The sequence below is a fragment of the Trichoderma reesei genome, assembly GCF_000167675.1.
Source record: "Trichoderma reesei QM6a unplaced genomic scaffold TRIREscaffold_9, whole genome shotgun sequence".
Lineage (NCBI taxonomy): Eukaryota > Fungi > Ascomycota > Sordariomycetes > Hypocreales > Hypocreaceae > Trichoderma > Trichoderma reesei.
This window is the reverse complement of record NW_006711156.1, coordinates 646847-668636: the sequence shown is the minus strand read 5'-3', so window position 1 is coordinate 668636 and position 21790 is coordinate 646847. Positions and strand designations below refer to the sequence as shown.

Genomic DNA, 21790 nt, shown 5'->3' with positions numbered 1-21790 from the left:
TGTGTATGTGTGATTCCCTTGAGCAGAGTGGAACTGGTGAGATGATGGAGAGAATCGTGGCTTCAATGCTGCATGTCCCATAACACAAGTCGTATCAAGTCGTATTCTACCTCCGTACATATAAGCGGAACTCTTTTGGCGGGATCGGGACAGCAAGAGCTTCCCGTTGGCGAGTTGCTGACGCTGAGGCGAGGTGATTGGTCTGTTGCGCACACTCCAGGGGTTCGTAGCGATGGATTTCAGAGACATCAGGGTCGTTCATTCATACAAGCGACGCAGCAGAACAATGCGCATGGCTAAAGCGCGGTTAATTACAAACTATGCACACGCCAGGCGTTGGCTTTGCAGCTGCAAGTGAGAGCTTTTCCTGCTGAGTTGGGCATCGCCAGGTGGGGCGTCGCTACAGCAACAAAAATCCACTTGGCAGCTTCTTGGTGGTGGAAATTGGTAAACAGCATTAGCACCTAATAGGCACTAAAGCAGGTCATTTGTGTTTGTAGGCATTATTAACAAACCCACAAATGCACGACGCTGCCCGGGACGGAGTAAGGCTTCATTCTTGCAAAACCCACCATCATCGTCGTCATCATCATCACCAACATTCCTCCCGAATCAGCCCTCGAGGCAATCGATCATCGCAGCAAGAACGAGACACCGCCGGAACGAATCGCGACCCGACAAGACCACGGTAGAGATAAGAGACCGCGCCAGACACAAGCAGCAGCTCAAGCCACCAGCAAATGGAAGAGCTGTCGAGTCTGCCCGACTCCCCCGCGGCCACTGGCGGACCCCTCCAGATGGCATCGCCCGACCGCGTCAACCAGCGCCGCGAAAACACCCTCTTCACCACCCTGCGAACCCCCGGAGCCTCGGTAGACGGCCTCGCCTCGCCCGTCCACGACAAGATCAGCCAGTTCAACAGCATGAGTATGCAGTCGCGGCAGCTGGAGCGCAAGACGGCCGACGCGGCGCTCAAGCGCGCCATGCTGGGCCGCGAGGAGGCCGAGGCCGAGATGCGGCGCCTCAAGGACGAGGCCAGGGACTTGAGGCAGGAGATTGAGGAGGGCAAGGAGCGCGAGAGGAGGGTGGGCGAGCGGTTGGAAACTGTCATGGTAAGCACCAAGCAAACGACGTGAATTGATGATGGACTTGCTGCGATGAGGGCACGATCGATTGTCCTGTCAGTGGGTGTTGGCTAATGTGAACTCTCTCGGCCAACGCAGGAAAACTATGGCCGCGCAAAGGAGACACACGCACACACGCAGGCTCTGTGGGAGAAGGAAATCAGGCGCGCCAGAAAGGAAAACTTCAAGGCGCAATCTACCATTGTCAAACTCCAGGAAGACCTCAAAAACACGAGGGCAGCAACGAAGCTAGTCGAAGAGTCGCTGCAGCATGAAAAGGACCGGAGCAGCGCTCGAGAGGAGCAGAACCGCGAGGCTGAGAACACCATTGCCAAACTCCAGGACGACCTCAGAATGGTCAAGGCGGCGACCAAAGTCGTCAAGGACTCTCTACGAGACGAAAAGGACCGCAGCAATGCTCGAGAACAGCAACGACTCAAGGCCGAATCCACCATTACCAAGCTTCAAGCGGATCTCAAATCGTCTCAGGCGATGAACAAGCTGGTCGAACAGTCACTAGAGCAGGAGAGAGAAAAGGGTCGTGCTCGAGATGCGGAACTGTTTGAAGTGAAATACCAGGCCAACAGCCTCCAGGACCAGCTCGAGCAAGCATTCGAGCGCCTCAAGCTGGTCGAGCAGGAGCGCGATGCCTACAAGGTCGCCGCCAAGAACGAAGAGGTTGCCCGTCTCGCCGCAGAGGGTCGCATTCCCCTGCCTGCCGAGCAATCAGACGACGAGTTTGCGTCTCCGCCCAGGAAGCGCAGGCTGGCATCGACGATCCGGTGCAGGGATCCTCGCGTCTCGCTTTCGACAATGGAGGTCGTCTCGTCGGCCGCCAGCGAGCTAGAGATTGAGCAGCTCACCGAGCAGCTGCAGTGGGAGAGGCAGAGAGCCGACCGAGCTCAGGAGATGATTGAGTTTATGCAGGCTGAGTGCCAGATGCACTGCTGCCCCTGTTCCAAGTCAAAGCGTCGGACTAGCATGCTGGCCCAGCAGCTCCCTCGAGCGACCCCCGAACGCAAGAAGGCTTCTGCAGAGGCGTCCATCCCGGAAGAGAAGCGCGAAGCTTCCGCTGAGCCGCTTCCGTCGCCCGTGCAGCAGCAGGAGCTGAAGCCGGGCAAGGTGAGGAAGGGCGCCAGGCGGAGCACCGTCTTCTACCCCCAGGAGGGCGTCTTCCGCACGGTATCGGAGCAGGAGGCCATCGAGCTGGAAGCCCAGCGCAAGGCCGAGATTGTCATTGAGGCCCACGAGGAGCCGGAACCGGAGATGCCTTCTTCTCCGGCAGACCGCAAAGAGGCACATCAACGTACGTTTGCGAAAACACCATCCGTCGAGCCTTCAGTCTATGATTTTCCCCCGGGGAAATCATCGCTCATGTCGCTCATCAATGCCCCGCGAATAGACCCTCAAGCTGACTCTCTGCCAAACTTGCGTAGCATCCCGCCGTTCCCTGACAACACCAAAGTCGCTCAGGAGGGAGTAATGCGACACCAGGCGGCGGCAGGAGAGCGCGAGGGAGCCCTGGAGCTGGCGCCAAAGTCGGCATCAGCACCAGCACCGCAGACTGAACGCTTTGCTTTGCCCCGGAAACGCAAGTCTGCCGAGGCACGAGCTTCTGCCAAGTCTGTCTACACAGTAACCAAAACAACCACGGTCCCAGTCCGAGACGAGCGATCCACCAGCTCGTCGTTCAACCAGCGGATGCGAACCGCGTCCAACAGCAGCGCTGCGAGCTTCGACACGACCGATCCGGCCATGACGCCCACCATGAGCCGCGAAGAAGCACTGGCGCAGATTCGCGAGAGGAGAGGCCGTGCTAGGAGTGCGACCAGGGGAGCGGCTACACCACTGAGCCGGCCAACATCTGGCCTGGGGAGACGAGATATCAGCGGCCCGGTGGGCAGAGTTGGGAGCCGATCCAGATCCAGAAACTCTTGAGGCGCTGCTTCTTTCTTACCCCCCCTTTTTTTTTCTCTCTTTCTCCTCTTTCGACTTGAATTTACACGATGGAGGTTTACATAAAGGGTTGGTTTAAGCGGCAACGTTTTGGATGGTTTGGGATATATATATGGTTGCGATGAGGAGAAAGCCGTCACCACTTCTCTCTCATCTATTTGCCTTTTCTTTCCTTCTCCGCCCTCATCTACCCCTCCTCTCCCTTTTTACAGCTCTCCTTTTGCAGTCTTTCTTTCTTTTCTTTTTCTTCCCTTCATGTTGTTTTATATCCTCAACTGTCTCATTCTTTGCATAGGTGATCTAAAACGGGGAAAAGGGGTACGAGGGAAAGGGTGGGCAAAAGCCACAATTGGGAAAGCGCCGGCGAAGGAGGCGTTTTTTTGAATTCTCTTTTCTTTCTGTGGCGGTTGTCGTTGATGCTGCTGTTCTTGGGCGTTGGAGGTCTTGTCTTGTCGTCTCTCTATTGGCTTTGTTCGTTGTTGTTGTTGTCGTCGTCGTTGTCGTTGGTACTTTATGTGCTGTCTATAGGCTCTTTCGAGTTGAGAAATGAAGGCTTTTTTTCCACTTACATGCTGTCACTGCCATGAGATTCAATGGTCCCCGGGATCGAATCCTCTACTAGGATAATACACCCAGAGTAGAGCCACATTTTATACCAGTTGCTCTACGTCTATGATCAAGTATATGCCATCAAATATCCACTCTGTATATTTCGAGGCAAAGGTTAAAAACAATGATCTTGAATGATCTGGTATCTCGTCCTCTCTCCCCCATCGAATCATCGAAAAACTCCCCCCTCTGCGCTTCGACTCATCAAATCATGTATATACAAACACATCCATCGTGCCTCCTTTTATTCTCATATCCAATCGAGACACATAATCACTCCCCCAGAAACTTCCTCATCTTATTCCTGCCCCTCTCCGAACTCACGGCATCAATCTTGACCGCCACAAAAGCGCACTCAACCGCACTCTTCCCGCCCTTGCTCTCCTGGATACGCAGCCGAAAGAGCCCCGTCCTGACGGCCCACTGCTGGCCGTCGGTGGGCAGGCCAATGTCGACGCTCTCGCCTGTCCGGTGGCGCTTCCTGGGGTTCGCAGGGGCCTCGGCGTCGGGAGTAAAAGCGGGAGTGGCGTCATCGTCTCTGTAGCTGCTCAAGTCCCCCTCGTAGTCCTCGCCATCAAGGGTGATTGCAGACTCGGCTTCGAAGACGACTCGAACGAGATCTTCGCTGAGCGGGGTGTTACCCGGCGTGGCTGGTTGCGAACTGGCGCCGCCTGATGCCATGAGGAGACCGAGCGGCTGCGTAGTCGGAGGCAGGTTGAGCTTTGTCGCAACCACCTCGAGCAGTCTCGCTACCCTCGCCTTCGTACCTTCAAAGAACTCTGCTCTGGCTCCCCCAGCTGAGAAGTTGAGCTTTGTCGTGATTCCTCCAATCTCCAATATCAACTCTGCGGGCTTGCTGTCCACGTATGGGCGTGCATATCGGACATGCCTGACAGGGCGTCGGAATGCTCCGTCAAAGTCCTCGGGGGCCGAGATGCTGACGCCGCTCTTCTGCACATTCTCCAACCGCAGCACAATCTCGTCGACTTGGCGCAAGGGGTTGTAGCTGATGGAGTGGGGAACAAGCTGCTGTTCAATGCCTTTGAAGTGGAAATATCGAGCGTCTCGAAGGAGCTCCTGGCGATGAGTCTCGTCCCGGACGCTGACGGGATAGCCACGCAGCAAGCGCAGCAGCTCGGCAAAGGTATCGGCGTTGCGATTAGGCACCGAGGGTGGAAGTATCGAGGGTGGACGTATCAGCCCTTCGCGATCGAGGCCGGGGAATAGGTCGTTTGGCTGGGAGAAGAAGAGGGCGAAGCCTAGGGAGAAGTAGTTTGGGGAATTGGCGGGATCGTTGAGAACGTCGCGCGGGATCTGGAATTCGCGGTGGCCAATGGAGATGAAAATGCTCTCCTCGTTGAGCTGAGAGATGAGCTTGGGGACTGTGTGTCAAGACCATGGTTAGTAACCTGGATGTTCCGTGAGGGCAATTGAGAGCCATTGGGCTCCTGAGAGAGACGCACGGTTGTAGAATTGGGCGTCCGCAAATAAGCGCACAAAGTGTGTTCCATCCCGCGGCTTCACATGGTAGCCCTGTAGATGTAGCGCAATATCTCGAAACGTCTTCGGATCGCGATCGATATATAGGGTCCGAATTGACGATGATGGATCCTCGCCTTTGCTCTCGGCCGCTTTGATCTGGCAGAGGAAATATTGCGAAAAGTACGACGGCGCTGCCAACAATCAGCCTGACTGTTAGCAAACCACACGAGCACCAGGACAGAGAAAAATCGAGTGTCAAGCTCGTGACCAGATCGTCAAAGGCAAGTCACAGCACACGCGACGCACCATCAGATGAGATTGAAGCCCCAGACAGCTTAAACAGCTCGCCCCCAATCTGTATGGGAAAGACGCGCTCTCGCGGCAGAATCTGCGGTATCTTGTGGACTTCGGCATTTGCTTGCGCATGCAGGGGCAGCCCCGACGTGCTCGCGGCCTCGCTTGGGCTCGCGGACAGCATGGCCCCTTCTCTCGGAGAGGCGGACATGGGAAGAAGAGATTGTCCACCTCCTTACTTTGCCTCTTTTATGTATACCGACGGGCGTTTTTGTGTGTGCGTGTGTGTCTTGTGCTCTTTCTGTCTCCGGGCTGGGCCTCCACCGACTTATGCTGTCGCAGTTGCGGAAATCGGCAGTAGAACGGCAAGGGACGTGGAATGGAGCTGTCGATTCTGTTCTTCTTTTGGCAACAAAGAATAAAGGCCTGTAGCTCGAGAGATGCAAGACGGTGACGGTAAGCGGCGATATTCCCAGAGTCGGCGAGTCGTCAAGCGGCGAGAATCAACAGACCGTCCGCGCAGATGGAATGCGATCACGAATTGGATTTCGGCGCCACCAGGTTAAACATCCCTGGGTATTGAACTGACCGATAAGCCAAACATAATCATGACATGGCATAGTAGTAAGTAAGCCCCAATTCGCTGCAGCAATGGCTGGCAGTGAGATTTTGCGTCCAGGGAAGAACATTTGGAATAGTCGAGGTGCAGTAATATGAATAGGTATGTGCTAGCTGATATCATATATGGGGTGAAGCTGACAAAACTGCTGGGATGCCGATAGTTGCATACCTTACCTTACCTTAGGTACCTGAAGAAAGTTCCTGCCACATAGTATTACCAAGTGGGAGTTGCGAAAGAAACTTGCCCTGAAATTCAAGTTCTTTGTTCCTTCTGATTACTCTCAAGAGTACCTACTGGAAATAACTATTGATGGTTCAATGGAAGGCATCGCCCACTCCGTGATTGCTCATACCCGCGCGCGTTCCCTGACGTAACAACAGCTTTAGGCCCGAAATGGATAGGCAGGTAGGTAGTCTTCAGGGACCCTTTTGGCACATGTCAGTCAGTGGCACCAGAGCTCTCTTCCCCCAGATTTTCGCTTATTACGCCACACAGTCTCCAGCCGAAGCTCGATGAAGGTCAAATCTTCCGAGGACCATGCAAATATGTGGCAAGATGCTATTACCTTACTCGTGGAATGACGGTCAAGACAATCCTCGGATAGCATCTTTCAATGGATCCTCATGCCAGCATTGCTACACATGATGCTCGTAAGCAGATTGCTTTCCCTCTGTTGGTATCCTTTCCCAGCTACAGACATGCCATCAACGAGATGCCCTCATATAACATACATAATCTCCTCAGATGGCAAATTCCACGCCGCTCACTTGCTCATCAATTCCACCCCTCCTCGTATCACGCCCACGACCGCCCCCGTCTGCACCATCTCGCTGCCTCCTCCAGCAACGCGGTGCTCAATCTCCGCCAGCCCCTCCAGCCAGGTGATCATGGCCTCCGCGCTCACCTCGAGCTTCGTCAGCTGCTCCATCAGCGCCGTGATGATGTCCGCCAGCGCCAAGCCTTGCGTCGTCTTCAGCGCGTTGATGGTGTTGAGACAGCTCGTCACGTCCGGCGTGCTCAGGAGCGTCTCCATAATCTCCTTGATGGCATCTGGCTGCGGCGCCGCGATGCAGTTGTAAATCGTCTCAGTCGTAATCGTCTCGCGCTGAATCTCGCTTTCCGGCGGCTTGGGCTCGTTCTTGAGCCTCAGTGGCGTGCCTGAAAATTCCACATTAGCCTGAAGCACACATAGTAGATACCTCCGTGGGGGGCTCTAAGGACTCACTTGACGCATGACAAGCCTGGAGCACGTTCAATGCCCGTCGCATGTCGCCCTTGCTCAGCTTTACCAACGCATCCACAGCCTCGCCCTGGATCTTGACACCCTCCTCCTCCACCACCTTCTCCACCAGCACTCTGATATCACCTTCCTTCAACGGACTAAAACGGAACCTCGTACAACGAGACAGCAGCGCGGGGCTGAGCTTGTGGGCGTAGTTGGCAATGATGCAGAACCGCGTGTTCGCCGTGTACTTCTCCATGATTCTTCGCAGCGCCATCTGCGCGGTATTCGTCATGGCATCCGCCTCGTCCAGAATAATGAGCTTGAATCCCGCAATCGAATTGCCCTTGGCCGCGCCACCGCCCATTGTAAAGATCTGTTTTGTGCTGGCAAACGTCTTGATCTGCTCCCGCACCACGTCGATGCCTCTGTCGTCCGAGGCGTTCAGTTCCAGCACCATCTGCCGCATGTTGGCGGTGCCGTAGATGCGCCGCGCCAGGGCCAATATCGTAGATGTCTTGCCCGTGCCGGGAGGTCCGTAGAGAAGCAGGTGGGGGAGGCGGTTCGACTCGACAAACTTGTTGATGGTGGCTAGGATGTCCTGGTGGCCGGACACATCGTCGAGCGTTACTGGTCGGTACTTTTCAACCCTGAAACGGCCACTGTCAGTAGGCTGCCTTGGTCAAGACTACAGGTGAAGCTTCGTCCGTACCATGGCAGTGTGTCTTCAGCTTCGACTGGCAAATTGGCAGCACTCCGCTTGCCCTTTGTCGCCTCGGCCGAGAATGTGATATCGGCGGATGGACCAGGACCGTCCACGTCCATTTCATCCTCGTAATCGGACATTGTAGGAGCGGTTCACAATTTTTTAGGGCGTAAACTGAGACCTCTTTCAGATTATTGAGCTGTGTGTTTGGTTCACTCGTGGCCTGCCCTGGGGTGCAGATATGCGATCCGTCGTCGTCTAACGTGTGCTTGAACTTGAGCGGGTGCAGCTGCACGCGTCGAGACGTGTCTGCCCATTAAAACCCCTGCAGCTGCGCCACGTCTCAAGCCACCTTTTTTGCTCCAAGCCACATCAGCTCTTAAGCCTTCTTCAAAACTACAACTATATGACCACATGATGATTTACCCAGTGGTGAAGGTTTATCGCTTGCTCGCGAGTGCATCTAACCTCTTATCATTCATTAATATTAACCGCCAATTAAGCCGGATAGCCCTGGTGTCGTGGTACTATGCCAAGTCTGACAATGACCCCTCGCTCCCTACTATCCCCCACAGTCCCGTGTCCAACATATAGAGAGGACAAGGAGAACAGAGAGAACAAGAATTGTCAAACGAGAAAGAAGATAATTAGATTACATGTTCTCAGTTCATCGCGCCTTAGCCGTGGGGTTTATAATAATGCGACCTGTCGCCGTGCAAGAAGGAAAGTATAAAGACCTCAAGAGATTTCTGAATTATCGAAATAGAAGGGAGGAGGCTCAAGAAGGATGCCCCGGTGGAGGATGAGATGAGAAGAAGAGAAAGAGAAAAAACGCCTTCTGTCCCCAGATTCACTAATAGACTCCATCAAACATTGTTGCGCCTGTCATCGATAGTTTAAGCGGTCGCTGCGTCCCATTGTATCACAGTTCGGACGACGCCGAGACCGGTGACACTGAAGAGCATCGGGACGCCTGCAACGGCAAGCCACGAGATTCCTGTCCCCTGTTAGCCTCATGTTCCAACGCTTCGAAAGGTTGCACTGCTGAACAACCTACCTCCATAAACCACGAGTTTCGTGACGACCTCGACGTCATATCTCACACGCGGCTTCACCAGCCGGGAAAAGACCTCCTTCTCGTCCCGCGCATCCTCCATGGTGATGTATATGTCAGGGTTCCCATTCTGTGCCCCTGAAACAGCCGAAGCGTTGGAGTTGGCATCGCTGTACACCAGCTTCTGGGCCCCTGAAGCCTGAGCCCCTTTGCCCGACTTGTCTTCGTCTGTCCCGTTGAGATCCAGATTGCTCGACTTGCTCTTGAGGCTCGCGTTGCTTCCGATGCTGTCCCTGCGCTGCCGCTCCCGGTACGCCAGCGTTTCGTAGGCATCTGCCACGCTCTGTGGGCCTATCGAGACCGACCGTCCTCGGGTCGTGGGATGACGAATACTTTCGACCATGCGAGGGAAGTCCGAGGCCGTCGGGAAGAGGGTGTCCAGCCGTGACCCAGGAGGCACAGACTTGTACTCGCTAGCGGGCGTGAAAAATCTTCGAGGCAGGTCGAGGCCAGTCGACTCGATGAGGCGGAATACGTGAGGCAACACCTTGAGAAGCGTAGGCTTCATGGTCTCGCGCCAGACAAAGATGGCGATGATTCCCACCACCATTCTCGCCACTATGACGCACCATGCCCACGGCAAAGCGCCCATGCTAGATTCGGCTTGAGCCAGGAAAGTCCTCCCGACAGTCCAGGTCCCGGCTTCTAGGCCGATGACTACGCCGGCAAAGGCGACGCTATCGTCGAAGCATGGACAATCATCCGCGGGCTCGGGGTGAATTCGCACGAAGATGACGACAACCAGGCCGGTGATGAATGGGACCAGCCACGAACCATTCTGCATGGCGGTATCCAGCGGCGGCCCATAATAGTACTCCAGGATGGTGATGCCTGCACCCATAATGGATCCAACGATGACGTCCAGGAACCCATGCATGCCGCAGTACAGCCTTCCAAAGACAATGGACACGGCATAAAAGTAGGCCAAAACCTCGAGCAGCAGCTTCGTCGTGTCGGAAAAGGTGTTGTCGGGGCTGCGCAGGTGCAGGACGGCATAGACGGCAACGGAGACGGCATTGGCGCTATGGGTCGAAGGGAAGCCATACTCGAGCGCAGCGGATCCCGACATGGTGATGCGGTTCAGCGGCGGAGAGAGCGGTCGCGGGAGAGAGTAAAAATCTTTGACGAAGCCCGTCCAGAAGACGCCCAAGGCCAAGATATGAACCAACCTGCGGCCTCGACGTTAGCATTCCCAAGCTCGAGCTCACACAATGCAAACAGGCCAACAGAGGCATGCAGATCCGCTGCCGCCGCAGTCTCAGCGGGCAGGTTCCTCATCTGCAGCAGACGTACCCCTTGGCAAAGGCCGGATAGCCGCCCCAGAACAGCATGGGGAGAAAGATCATGAAGAAGGTGTGCGTGCCCAGATTGGCCGTGATGGCGAAGTAGCTGTCGAGCGCCGGGGTGCGCAGCTTAGCCTGAAGAGCAGCCAGATACGGCGTCTCCCAGCGGATGAGAGGGAGCGCCTGGTGCCGCAATGTGTATCGCCATTTCGGCAGCGCTTTCTTGTCTGCAGAAGGCCTCGTGTCAGCGCATGCATGTATCCAGTCGCATCCGAGTGCGTGTGGCCAGCGTGACATCCAGCCACTCTTCCAGTGAGTGTTGGTGAAACTGGATCTCTTCGCCCTGTTGTCTCCAGCGCTCAATCCTCTCGCAGCCGTCGCACAGAACCGGTTCTGCTCCGTAGATGTCGCCGTGATCCTCCAGCATCATCCTCCTTCAAGGCTCAACGCATTGCAGAGCTAACCAAACAGGACCTACAGTGATCGAGGCTCCTCAGCCCCGCGTCGGGGACGGCTTCCTTGTGATGCGGCGGGGCATCGCGTCGCGTGCCGCTCATGGTGGGAATCCCAGGCAGTCGATGGCAGCGCTGTCGGGGACGGTCTCGCGGTGTCGGGCGCCGGGATTGAGACAAGACATGGATTGACCGGCCGAGCGCGGGAGGCGGGAGAAGGAGAGGCGGAAGACGGGGCCTGGAGTCGTCGGGGTTCGAGCTTTAATACCTAGTGAGATGCGATGCGACGAGAGGAGAGCCCTTGGCGCAGAAAAAAAAAATGGCAGCCCAGGTTCCCAGCGCAGCAGGCCTGGGGGGGTGTGAGAAAGAGACAAAGAAAAAAAGCCACCAAGAGCCCTGTAAGCCGCGTGCTCAGCAGCCACCTCACTTGATGAGGTTGAGAATTGGGACAAGAGAAGAGAAGCGAAGAAGAAGAGGAATGGCGCGGTCAAAGCTCTCCTATGGTCAGAAATTGAGGGATGAATGGATGAGATTGGGTATGTATGAATTAGCTTGAGCTGCCGGAACGACACTGCCAAACTGCTCCAACAAGTCTTCTTTAGCAGCAAAGGGCGCTGGCTAACAATTGACCTGTGAGAAGCTCCATTGATGCTTTATGTCAGCCCACATGTGCTGTAGATCCCTCTAGCGCTACCTACTGTAAGGTCCAATGTTTGAAGCTTACATGTACCTACAGTTAGCACTCCGCACCGAGGCACGATCAAGCACAAGGATCAACGCCCAATTGCATTCAGTTACCGCTCATAAGACAGCCAAGCACCGGCATTCACATGGGTAACAAGCTGAATCAGCAAGTGAACGATCAGAAAGACGATCAAAAATCGATCCTCAACCTCAATTCAGCTCAAGGCAAGGAATTGGTTCTCCTCTTGCTCTTCCTCTACCTTTGTAGCGCATGCCTTCAAGCCTCCAGCTCTAGCACACCTCGACACACGCAAACGCCCCCCCACCAGAATCCCCAATCCCAGCATCCACCCAAAACATCACCACAAAACTTCCTCATACCGTTATAATCACAGCAAAAACACAACACAACCCACCACCTCCTCAGCCAAATATGGCGCTGCCCCTCGCAGGCAAGCACTGCGCCGTCGTCGGAGCCACAGGCATCATCGGCTTCTCCATAGCAAAGGCATTCGCCCAGCAAGGCGCCGTCCTCACCCTCCTCGCCCGCTCCGCCGCCGAAGCGCGTCCCCGGCTCGAGCCCCAGCTGCGTCCGTACAGCCTACCCGGGACCACCACCACCACCACAGATGCCGGCGATGTCGGCGTTCCGGCAGCGCATCGGTTCATCCCGCTGGATGTTGCGAATCGGGAGAGCATCAAGGCCGTCTTTGGTGCACGGGGGTCATCCTCAAAGGTAGGTGGTTTATTCTTTTCATCTCATAGGTTTGTTCAAGCAACGAGAACAATTTCGGTGGAGTATAAGAAAAAGATCTAAATGACGGGCTGGCTTATATATGACACCACAAATTGTTATGCAAGTATATCACAGTCTGAATAATTAACTGGAACGACTTCAACGTGCAGCCTCAGTCTGGCACAGCCGTAGGACCCATCGATGTCCTCGTCAACTGTGCCGGCATCACCCAAACATCCCTCTTAATGCGAACATCCGATGAACACCTCTCCGACATCGTCGACACGAACCTCCTCGCCACCATCCTAGTGTGCAAACACGCAAAGATGAGGCCAAATGGTAAGACTCCTCGCGGACTTGGTCCTGGAACTGTACTCTTCGGCCTATCTGACACCTCTGCCAGGCTGCATCATCAACGTATCAAGTCTCATGGGAACAAAAGGTGGCCTCGGGGCCACTGCTTACGCTGCATCCAAGGCGGGCGTCATTGGTAAGAAGGCATCGTCATCATCATGCGTCATTTCTGTATTTTTCCTTTTTGTCAATCGTAACATACAATGTTTTACATACAATCCCATATGGTAGGAGGCTCATGTCGTCTTAGGCTTCACCCGCGCCCTGTGCCGTGAAATGGCGTCTCGATCTATCCGTGTAAATGCTCTGCTGCCCGGTTGGGTCAATAGCTCCATGTGGACCGGTATGTTATATCCTCCTCTCCTCATATCTTTTGCGTGAATACAATAGCCGCCCCTATTGTGTCCAAAGCTAATGTACGGCCAATAAATTAGATCTCAAGCCAGAAATCAAGCAGGCCTTCCTGAAAGACACGCCGCTCAATAGAGTAGCAGAGCCCGCCGAGGTTGCCGATGCCGCATTGTTTCTGGCGTCCAACGGGTTTGCCAACAACTGTGTCCTCAACCTCGATGGCGGGTTGAGTGCTGCGTGATCGTCTTGCAGCAAGATGTTCTTCTCGACGCTTCAACGCAATGACAACCATTCTTAATCATCGATGACGATGGCTCCACCGGCGTCTTCCACGACCACCACATCGTCGTCCGAGCTGGCAACCTTGGCCCTCTTGAGAGGGGGACTCTCATCATCGGGAGGCGGTCTTTTGGCGCCCTTAGGCTCCTCTACCACCACTTCCTCGTCTAGGGTATGCTTTCCGTTTGGTTGGCCGTGACTCTCGCCGTCGGCCTCGACTGCAGAAGGCTTCTGAGGCTTATGGGGAATTTCGGGGCGGCCGGCATGTACTGTGCGGAACGATTCTTTTTGGTCATCCAGGATGCTGCGATCAATGAGTTAGCCTCTGCCCCAAGAATCATGTCTCATCTACAAGGCATACCCATCCTGAATATCAATTGTAACATCGACAAGTTCGTCATCCCAATCGGAGATGGTGAGGAAAGTGCCTCCTTTGATGCCTAAGACATTGTTAGCTTCGCTGCTTCAGGGTTGAAGGAGAGGGAGTGAGGGGATCAAAGTGCCATACCGAGCTCTGTAAGCTTCTTGCCCAGATTGTCCCTGTCGTCGGGATCATAAACACTGCGGAGCTCGTCGCCGACCTTGTAGCTTACGGCAAATTCCTTGTCTCCATAACCGAACTGATTCTTGACAAGGCCCTCGACAATGTCTCTAAGTGTTGCCCGGTTCAAGTCAACAATGACGCTGGTGTAGTAAACACCACAGACGGGACAATCGCGGTTCGGTTCCCGATTCCTGTCTGGAGCCAGCAGTCGTGCGTTGGCAAACGGCGTCAAGAATACCTCTTTCGCCTGTCCGTATTCGCCTTTGAGCACCTTGAAGGACTGCAGAACGCAGAGGCCTGCGACGATGGCATTTGTAGTGGCGATGGCCGGGATGATGTTGCCGGCCATCTGCTTGATGTCGAATCGAGACTTGAGGTCGATGCCAAAGATTGTTGACCGGATGTTTGCACTGGATGCTACGAAATCCAAAGTATCGTCGTCGTCCTTGTCAAAAGTAATTGTTGGTTCAGGGGCAGAAGCATCTTTTGTCGCCCGCATTTGAAGCAGCCGCTTGCTAAGTCGGTCGAGGCTGTCGTTGAAGACAACAAAGTTTTCTTCGAGTGACCAGATCTTCTGACCGTCCGCCAGTATGGCATCCTTTGAGTCGAAAAGCTGGCTAGCCCGTGCCATTACTTCGTCGTACTTGAGCGCCTCAGGAGCGCGCCGCGACTTCCACACGTCTGGCGCGGATCGCAGGCGCTCAATATCAGCGTTGAAGACCTTGTCAAACAGCAACTTTGGGAATTTCGGTGTCCCGATTGATTCTCGGATCTGCTTAAGTGCCTCTGACTCTTTCTTCAGCTCCTCGATTTCATGAGCTAAGATGGTATCCTGCAATTAGTATGCTTCCTTTTCCTTGCGCCAGATGAACTAGGCGGCGACTTACCGTTATCCGCATCCGCTGAGTGATCAAAGTCATCCTCACTGACGCCAAATATTTCACTGCGTAGAAAAGATGGTTAACCAAAGAACGACAGCGCCGCATCGAGCGCAGAGGGAGTCTACTTACTTGAGTAGATAGCTTTTGCCCCATACTATGCAATGGATCGGCTGGCTTGGTGTGCTTCGGATGGTGCAGATGGGAAACGACTTGGGTGTGTCCTTGGGAGTGCAGTCGTAGCAAGCAGTGAGGCCCTTCTTGATGACCTGGACTTGCCCGTTGAAGCCAGTCGTCCCGCTCTCAATTAGGGGAACGTCCGCCGCCAAGCACATCTTGTTGACATGTCGTCTAGCGTCGAGGTTGTCGAGGGCATTGAAGACGATCTTGAAGTCGCGAAACCAGGGTACGCTGAACTCGAGGTCTTTAATGTTGGCATGATGTGCGACAATCTTGACGTTCGGGTTGAATCGTTGTGCCGCCTCTTTGGCAACCTGCCGCGATTGTTAGCCTTGCGAAAGCCGTCACGACGTTTAGCGCGACCTCGGCATCCACGCACCAGCGACTTTGACTTTTTGATGTGTTCGTGTCGGAAGAGGAATTGTCGGTTGAGGTTGGACAGATCGATCGTGTCGAGGTCGACGATGTGAATCTCGCCGAAGCCGGTGAGGACCAGGTTTTTGAGCAGCTCGCACCCGATGCCGCCAGCGCCCACCATGAGCACTCGCGCCTGTAACCGAGGTCAGCGTACGGATTCCGAAGCAAGAGGTGAGGTGAAGCAATCGTGGATTAGACGCCAAAAAGGTGAGAAACGGAAGCAATCTAGGGTTAACGGGAAAGCGATTGCGAGGATGGGTTCGGATCGCGGGACAGCACAGTCTGCGGTCTCCAAACCCAGCCTCACCATCCAAAACGTACATGCTTGACCAAGGAATTCAGCGATGCGCCGAGCGACTGGTGATTGTATCGCTCGCGTGTGGCAAGTCCGCTTCGCTGAGGAGGAGGGGGATGCGACGCGACAACCCGCTGCGGCTGCTGAGGCTCTTGGACGACGGCCGAAGCCGTTGACGTGCTCGGGACTGCATCCGCGGCCGCTTCTCTGGGAGCCTCCATCGCCATTCAGCGCAAGTGACGGGCGATGCAGCAGTGAATCCTGAACCGTGAAGGCGGCAGAATAGCTCAAGGGTCGAGTTCGGTGATGGGGATCCGAAGGCGGTCGTCTGCAGGTGAGGGAGTCGGCGTCGGATCAGTTGCGCCAGGCCCGTCGCTCTGCAGCTGCTGGTCTGGCGATGGTCGGCGCAGGTGCAGCTCCCGGTGTTGAAGTACGAAGGTACAACAGCTACTACCTAAGGTAGGTAGTAACTGGAACTGCGCAGGACGAGGCCGTCGAAAAAGTCAAGTTGCGACCAATTGAATGAGGTCAGAGGGGCCGGGGAATATGCCCGAGAGGGTCCGTGCGCTGAGGATACGCTGATTGGCTGAGCTGGGGAGAGTCACTAGAGACGAGGCTGTGTGCCTGGTTTGATTCACTTGAGTCTCTGATGTCCATGTTGGCGATGCAACCCAAGAATGCTATGTAGAAGGTATGTAGGGCCTGGTGGAACAAAAGGGGTGTCGTAGCACTGTAGATACTCGGTAGCCAAACGTCAAGGAGCTTGAGAGCGTGGAATGGAGTTGTGGTTATGCCTGAAGCCCCTCTGAGGCCGAGCTTCTAGTAAGGTACCCATACTGAGACCCATTGCTACAGTAATAGCGAGAGATCCTCTGTAGAAAGCCCCGATTGGGCTGTACCTAGACACCAAAAGTCTTGCGGTCAGCGGAGTGCTATTCACAACATCTACCTACATGTACTCTGCCCACTCGCAACCGAAGCCCAGTTTGCATTTACAGTGAACAGGACACTGACTATATCTCACTTAACACCTCTCATTGATTTTATAATTTGGCTCAGATTCTTGTTTTCGGTCTCCCAAAAATGTCAGACGACGAGGCTGATCCCGAGCTCCTCGCTCTCCTCCGCCAGCATCTGCAGGGCGTCTCCATCAAGGATGAAGAGCCCGACACAGGCGTCCTCGCCGACGCCGAATACGTCTACAACCACGGCATCGACGTGGCCATCGACATGCGCTCGACCAAGCGCGCCGCAGAGACAATCTACGCCCAGATGCAGGAGAAGAGCTACTCCACCTCGACCTGGTCGTCGCACGAGCTGCACCCCAAGACCAAGGACGAGGCCACGGCGGCCTTCATCTTCACCATGGACCTGCTCAACTTTTCGTTCTGGTCCGAGTTGCCAGACGACGAGAGGTTTACCATTGAGTACAAGGGGAAGCGGTGGACGGGGTACTGGAGCCTTGTCGCGGCTTTGCAGAGGGCTCTCGAAGAAGGTCAGTGAGACACCCCTTAAGCTGCGTAGGTGTGAATCATTCTCACAGTGTTGCAAGGAATACCCATTACGGATCCTCACTTCTGGCAGAACGAGGACGAATGCAACCTAGAGTCACTCAAACATGTCTTTCGATCCTGTACCGAGGAAGAGATGCCTCTTCTTCAAGAGCGACTCGACTGTCTTCGAGAAAGCGGCAACGTGCTCTATAGTGTAAGTCAGAATCATCTCATCCACAGAAATCACAGCGCTTGAACTAATTCAACATCAAAGAAATACGACTGCTCTGTCGTCAATCTCATCTCCGCAGCCAACGGCTCCGCAGCCCAACTCGTCAACCTGCTCGCTAGAGACTTCGACTGCTTTAGAGACGAGCACCCCTTTGAGGGCAGACGCAACCCCATCCGCATTATGAAGCGCGCCCAGATCTTCGTCGCCGATGTGTGGGCGTGCTTCGAGGGCAAGTCATACGGCGAGTTCCGCGACATTGACAAGATCACCATGTTTGCCGACTATCGCGTGCCTCAAATTCTCTCCACGCTGGGCGCATTGTACATTGGTCCGCAGATCCACGCGGCAATTCGGGATAAGAAGATTATCGAGAGCGGGAGCCGGTGGGAGATTCAACTCAGAGGTAAGTCCATGTCGCCAAACAGTCTGCGAGGCCTCTTGTTGACATCCTGCAGCATGCAGTATCTGGTGTGTCGAGTTGATACGGAAGGAGATCCAGAATGCCCATCCTGATACACACGTCAATGCCATCTTGATCGACTTCTTCCTCTATGACACAATGAAGGAGATGGAGGCAGCGGGAGCAGAAACCATTCCTCATCACCGAACACGAAGCATATGGTATTGATTTGACGACCATGCCTTGGAACGGGGCATTGACCGATATCACCACTCATAGAGGAACCGAGCACGGCACCTTCGAGTATAGCATATGCCCACAAAATCTTTGGCCATCTGCAAAGATAGCACATCATTGAATTAACATACCCGCCATAGCTCCACAGAGAAATCATATAGACATAGAGGAAAGGAAAGAGTCTGCATCTCTCGCACGCAACGCCATAACCCTGCTGAATCCTTGTCTCATGGTAACGCAGCCGTGGCATTCATTATCCGATCAATGTGCGCCGTTTCGAAATCCTCTGCGCCCTTATTCTCCTCCTTCATCAGGACGGCAAGGACCTCAATCGGAGGCTTCAAGCCAAGACGCTCAGCTCGGTGCCATCGCTTCATGCGAGTAATCCCTATGCAAGGCTTCAGGGAGACAATGTCAACGTCGGGCAAACATAACCGAAGAGGGCAAAGGGGCTTGCAAGACAGACTTACCCCATACTGCGAGCTCACATCAAAGTACCTCAGCACCTTCTCGGCCAAATCAAGACCCTCCTGGTGCACCCGGGGCGCCTTGCGCTGCTTCTCAATCGCTCTCCAGTACGACTTGATCTGCGCATCCGTGATCTTCTCCGCTTTCAGCTCTGCCTCCGACTTCTCTGAGACCTGTTCAACGACGGGCTCTACTTCTTCTTCCGGCTCTTCAATGACGTCGGTCTCCTCCGCGACAGTCTCAACGGCTTCCCTCTCCTGCTCTCGCTTGTTTACATCATCCTTGGACGCTGGCCTTTCCGGGATGGTCGTTCTGGCAATCGCGGAGTCGGACGCTGCCTTCTTGAGGTCCTTTGGCACGGCCTTTGTGACCTTGCCGGTGAAGCTGATTGTTGATTGTCCCTTGACAGGGCCGGGACGACCCCGGGCGCTGGCGGCTGCTGATCGTCTGGTGGTAGGCATTGCTCGATGATGGAAGCCTGTGATGGCTATCAATTACCAATAAAACGTGGTAGCTGTTGACTGTTGTGTTAATTTTGCGTGAAATATCTACAAGGCGTGTGAATTGTAGACGTGTATCGCCAAGGTGCGCTGTAAATGAAATGCAGGAATGATGAGTTGGAGGTGGAGATCGGAGCTTGTTCTGCCTGCTTTGGTGCGGATGCGGATGCGAATGACGAGGTGATGGGATGCTCAGCTGGCGCTAGGCTTTGGCGGGGCAACGCGAGACTGGAGCGACGTCACGTGGCTGTCATCTTCAGGTACCTTCCGTTATTGACCTCATCGATTTGCAGCTCATTGAGCGTTGAATCACGTGCTCGCGATGGATGGAAGGAAGCATCATGAAGCTCAAATTTCAACTGTGTATCGTATCCCTTCTATAGCTTTCTGAACTGTCTGAAAACGAACCTCTCAGCTGCCTGTAGCCTCCCTGTAGAATGAAATGCTCCTGTTTGCGCCGGCTGTGCAAAACATCTCGCTGCGTCCAGTCTTGGGCAGCCACCGAACGGCCCAGAGCGCCTTGTCCGTCTCGCTGTGCGTCGCGACACAAACGCCGCGCTCAATCGACCACACCTTCACCTTGCCATCCATCGAGCCGCTCAGCAGATATTCTCCCGTGTCGCTCCAGTCCAGTGAAGTGATCCATGACGAGTGGCCAGTCAGGTTGCCGACGTGCTCGCCGTGCTTTGTATCGTATATGGCGATGATGCCAGCATCGCCCGCTGCGGCCACCCTGCTGCCGGCAGGCGATATTGCCACGGCCCGGACAGGCTTAGCAAGGCCTGCAAAGTCACATCAGCGTTTACATCCGGAGGAAAGCCTGTGTTTCAATGATGGGAAAATGTAGCCTACCGGACAAGGAATACAGTATCCTTCCCGTGTCGTTATTGAACACGTAGACTGAGCCGTTCTGGTGTCCGCTGGCCGTGAACTTTCCGTCTCTGCTGAGATCCACGCACATGCCAAAGCTGCCCGAGCCGGCGCTCCCCGTCTCGTACTCGCGAATCTTGGCTTTGCTCTGGTCCGCGACATCCCACACATTGATCCTCCCGTCGTTTGTGGTGCTCGCCAGGTAGCCTCCGTCCTCGCTGAGAGCAATCGCCCACACTTCACCAGGCTTGACTGTGGGACCCGTGACTTCACCGCCGCTGTTCCAGTCACCAGTCTCCTTGTTCAGCTCCCAGATCTTGACTTCGCCTCCGAAGCCAGCGCTGGCGGCGTACAGGCCGTTGCGTGATGTGCAGACATGGTGGCAGCCTAGCTTGTGGGCATTAGGGATGGACTGCCGCAGGGGAAACGAGGGATCAGTGGTGTCGTGGACGTGAAGCGTCGAAGAGCCGCTGGCCGAGATGAGTGTCCTTGGCGTTGCTGCCAGTGAGAATATGTCTGTGATGTGGGCTGGAATCTCGCATTAGCTGCTCAGCTCTCGGTGAGAGAGAAACGATGACGACAAACCGTCATCCACCGTGTGGGTGGTCAGGTATTGTTTGGACTAGAAATGTCAGATAGTTGAGCCTTTCATAAGATGAATTTTCGGCTTGATAAAGGTCTTACCATTGCTGCCTGCCAGCAAGCTGCTGTTGCTCAATGGTGGTTGTTTTTGGCTGGGCTGTGGTTTGCAGCTTGATGGTGGTGGGGTTAGATGATGCGCTACAACTCCGGCGTCATATGCGGGATGCAAAACATCGACGCAAGCGGGTTCCTCTCATTTGACACATGCCGACAATCAATTGGCGAAAAGCTACCTACCTACGCAGGTGATGTTAAACAATTAGGCTCGACTTTGGAACATCAACAAAAATGTATCCAATCTTCTCGAACATCATGCGGAGAAATCACTTGGCTTAACACGAAACGGATCAAGTTGTATGCATGTTCATAAATTTTTGCTTTTGATCATCTCGTTGGTTGGGATATCGCTTCTTCACCACCCCACGTTCTATCCTGATGCTCATAATAGTAGTACATAGTGAAACAGAGTCTCGGCTGAGGCGAGTGCTACCAGTATGCTTGTCTGGCCAGGCCGAATTGTGAGATCCAGGCCGTGATGTAGATGTCGGTTTTTAATCACGCCTCCATCAATTAGAAGGGCTTGTTTGCAGGATAATCTTGGCGCCATATTTGCTTCATTTCTGTATTGCAGCGTCCTGTTAGCCTTTGTATAATCATCAATGTGGTGTCTTTGCGTAGCCATACCTTCCAGGCAGTTCTGGCATAGCCTATGCGTCCTCTTAACCTCTCCACAACCGGGACATTTGCACAAATGGTTGACATCCTTGAGCGCCTTTCCAGCCATCTGCCTTGATCGCTTCTTGGAATGTGAGACCTTGTTCTTGGGCACCGCCCGCAGCACAGATTCCCAGATGTCGCCCAGCAGTCCAGGAAGGTTGATTGTGACGCCGGGGATGGCGATTGATAGCGACGGCAGAAACTTGAGGGTATATTGTGTAGTGTAGAAGTTCGCCCAGCGAGAGACGGAGAAGGCGAGAGGTGAGGATAGTCGGGGGAGGAAAGCGGTGGCCATGGCTGCCATTGTGATTTGCTCGTTCGTGGGTGTTGTATGTCGTCTATGGGTGATGCGACTGGCGCAAAGAAACTCGATTGTGCGCACGGAGAACCCCAGAGTTGTTTCCCAGCACAGATGACGTCGTACAGCGAGTTGCCAGTTCAACTGCAATGTCTCGGACTCGGTTCGTTGTCTCGTCTCGTCAGCGGTTCGGTGCGGGATTCGATCTGTCGTGGCTCGTCGGCAATGCGCCTCTCGAGAAAATCGAAATCATCAAAATCTTAACACCCATATTCGAAGTACCCCGGTACCGCCAAGCGAAGTACCGCCTTACCGCAATTGCGGCTTCGCACAGCACCACTTTTCCGCAGC

General features: G+C 54.5%; 10 protein-coding genes across 10 annotated transcripts; 3 read left to right on the top strand and 7 right to left on the bottom strand.

Annotated features, from left to right (window-relative positions):
- Positions 1-761: 761 nt before the first annotated feature.
- On the top strand, positions 762-3047 carry TRIREDRAFT_36639 (uncharacterized protein; the record flags this gene model as incomplete). The annotated part of the gene is made up of 4 exons (XM_006965184.1): positions 762-1112; positions 1224-1376; positions 1626-2603; positions 2730-3047. Coding segments are annotated over 4 exons (1800 nt in total), but the record flags the coding sequence as incomplete, so codon positions are not given.
- A 915-nt stretch (positions 3048-3962) lies between these two features.
- Positions 3963-5649, bottom strand: TRIREDRAFT_61967 (uncharacterized protein; the record flags this gene model as incomplete). Its single annotated transcript, XM_006965293.1, has 3 exons — positions 3963-5071; positions 5153-5362; positions 5478-5649. The coding sequence occupies 3 exons, from the start codon at positions 5647-5649 to the stop codon at positions 3963-3965; spliced, it is 1491 nt and encodes a 496-aa protein (XP_006965355.1).
- A 1201-nt stretch (positions 5650-6850) lies between these two features.
- Positions 6851-8155, bottom strand: TRIREDRAFT_61544 (replication factor C, subunit 3; the record flags this gene model as incomplete). Its single annotated transcript, XM_006965292.1, has 3 exons — positions 6851-7245; positions 7313-7959; positions 8022-8155. 3 exons carry the CDS (start codon positions 8153-8155, stop codon positions 6851-6853), a joined length of 1176 nt encoding a protein of 391 aa, XP_006965354.1.
- A 756-nt stretch (positions 8156-8911) lies between these two features.
- TRIREDRAFT_61677 (uncharacterized protein) lies at positions 8912-10969 on the bottom strand (the record flags this gene model as incomplete). Its single annotated transcript, XM_006965291.1, has 4 exons — positions 8912-9012; positions 9073-10298; positions 10423-10639; positions 10891-10969. 4 exons carry the CDS (start codon positions 10967-10969, stop codon positions 8912-8914), a joined length of 1623 nt encoding a protein of 540 aa, XP_006965353.1.
- A 1012-nt stretch (positions 10970-11981) lies between these two features.
- TRIREDRAFT_61690 (uncharacterized protein) lies at positions 11982-13019 on the top strand (the record flags this gene model as incomplete). Its single annotated transcript, XM_006965424.1, has 4 exons — positions 11982-12254; positions 12455-12623; positions 12688-12774; positions 12889-13019. The coding sequence occupies 4 exons, from the start codon at positions 11982-11984 to the stop codon at positions 13017-13019; spliced, it is 660 nt and encodes a 219-aa protein (XP_006965486.1).
- Positions 13020-13283: 264 nt separating this feature from the next.
- Positions 13284-15803, bottom strand: TRIREDRAFT_61945 (uncharacterized protein; the record flags this gene model as incomplete). The annotated part of the gene is made up of 7 exons (XM_006965290.1): positions 13284-13572; positions 13630-13708; positions 13777-14631; positions 14700-14755; positions 14823-15184; positions 15250-15420; positions 15609-15803. 7 exons carry the CDS (start codon positions 15801-15803, stop codon positions 13284-13286), a joined length of 2007 nt encoding a protein of 668 aa, XP_006965352.1.
- Positions 15804-16665: 862 nt separating this feature from the next.
- On the top strand, positions 16666-17935 carry TRIREDRAFT_61675 (uncharacterized protein; the record flags this gene model as incomplete). The annotated part of the gene is made up of 4 exons (XM_006965423.1): positions 16666-17077; positions 17135-17289; positions 17350-17710; positions 17763-17935. The coding sequence occupies 4 exons, from the start codon at positions 16666-16668 to the stop codon at positions 17933-17935; spliced, it is 1101 nt and encodes a 366-aa protein (XP_006965485.1).
- A 236-nt stretch (positions 17936-18171) lies between these two features.
- Positions 18172-18873, bottom strand: TRIREDRAFT_61551 (uncharacterized protein; the record flags this gene model as incomplete). The annotated part of the gene is made up of 3 exons (XM_006965289.1): positions 18172-18342; positions 18415-18639; positions 18688-18873. The coding sequence occupies 3 exons, from the start codon at positions 18871-18873 to the stop codon at positions 18172-18174; spliced, it is 582 nt and encodes a 193-aa protein (XP_006965351.1).
- A 450-nt stretch (positions 18874-19323) lies between these two features.
- Positions 19324-20404, bottom strand: TRIREDRAFT_61570 (meiotic recombination protein; the record flags this gene model as incomplete). The annotated part of the gene is made up of 3 exons (XM_006965288.1): positions 19324-19694; positions 19765-20310; positions 20368-20404. Coding segments are annotated over 3 exons (954 nt in total), but the record flags the coding sequence as incomplete, so codon positions are not given.
- Positions 20405-20994: 590 nt separating this feature from the next.
- Positions 20995-21436, bottom strand: TRIREDRAFT_61804 (uncharacterized protein; the record flags this gene model as incomplete). The annotated part of the gene is made up of 2 exons (XM_006965287.1): positions 20995-21044; positions 21109-21436. The coding sequence occupies 2 exons, from the start codon at positions 21434-21436 to the stop codon at positions 20995-20997; spliced, it is 378 nt and encodes a 125-aa protein (XP_006965349.1).
- Positions 21437-21790: the final 354 nt, after the last annotated feature.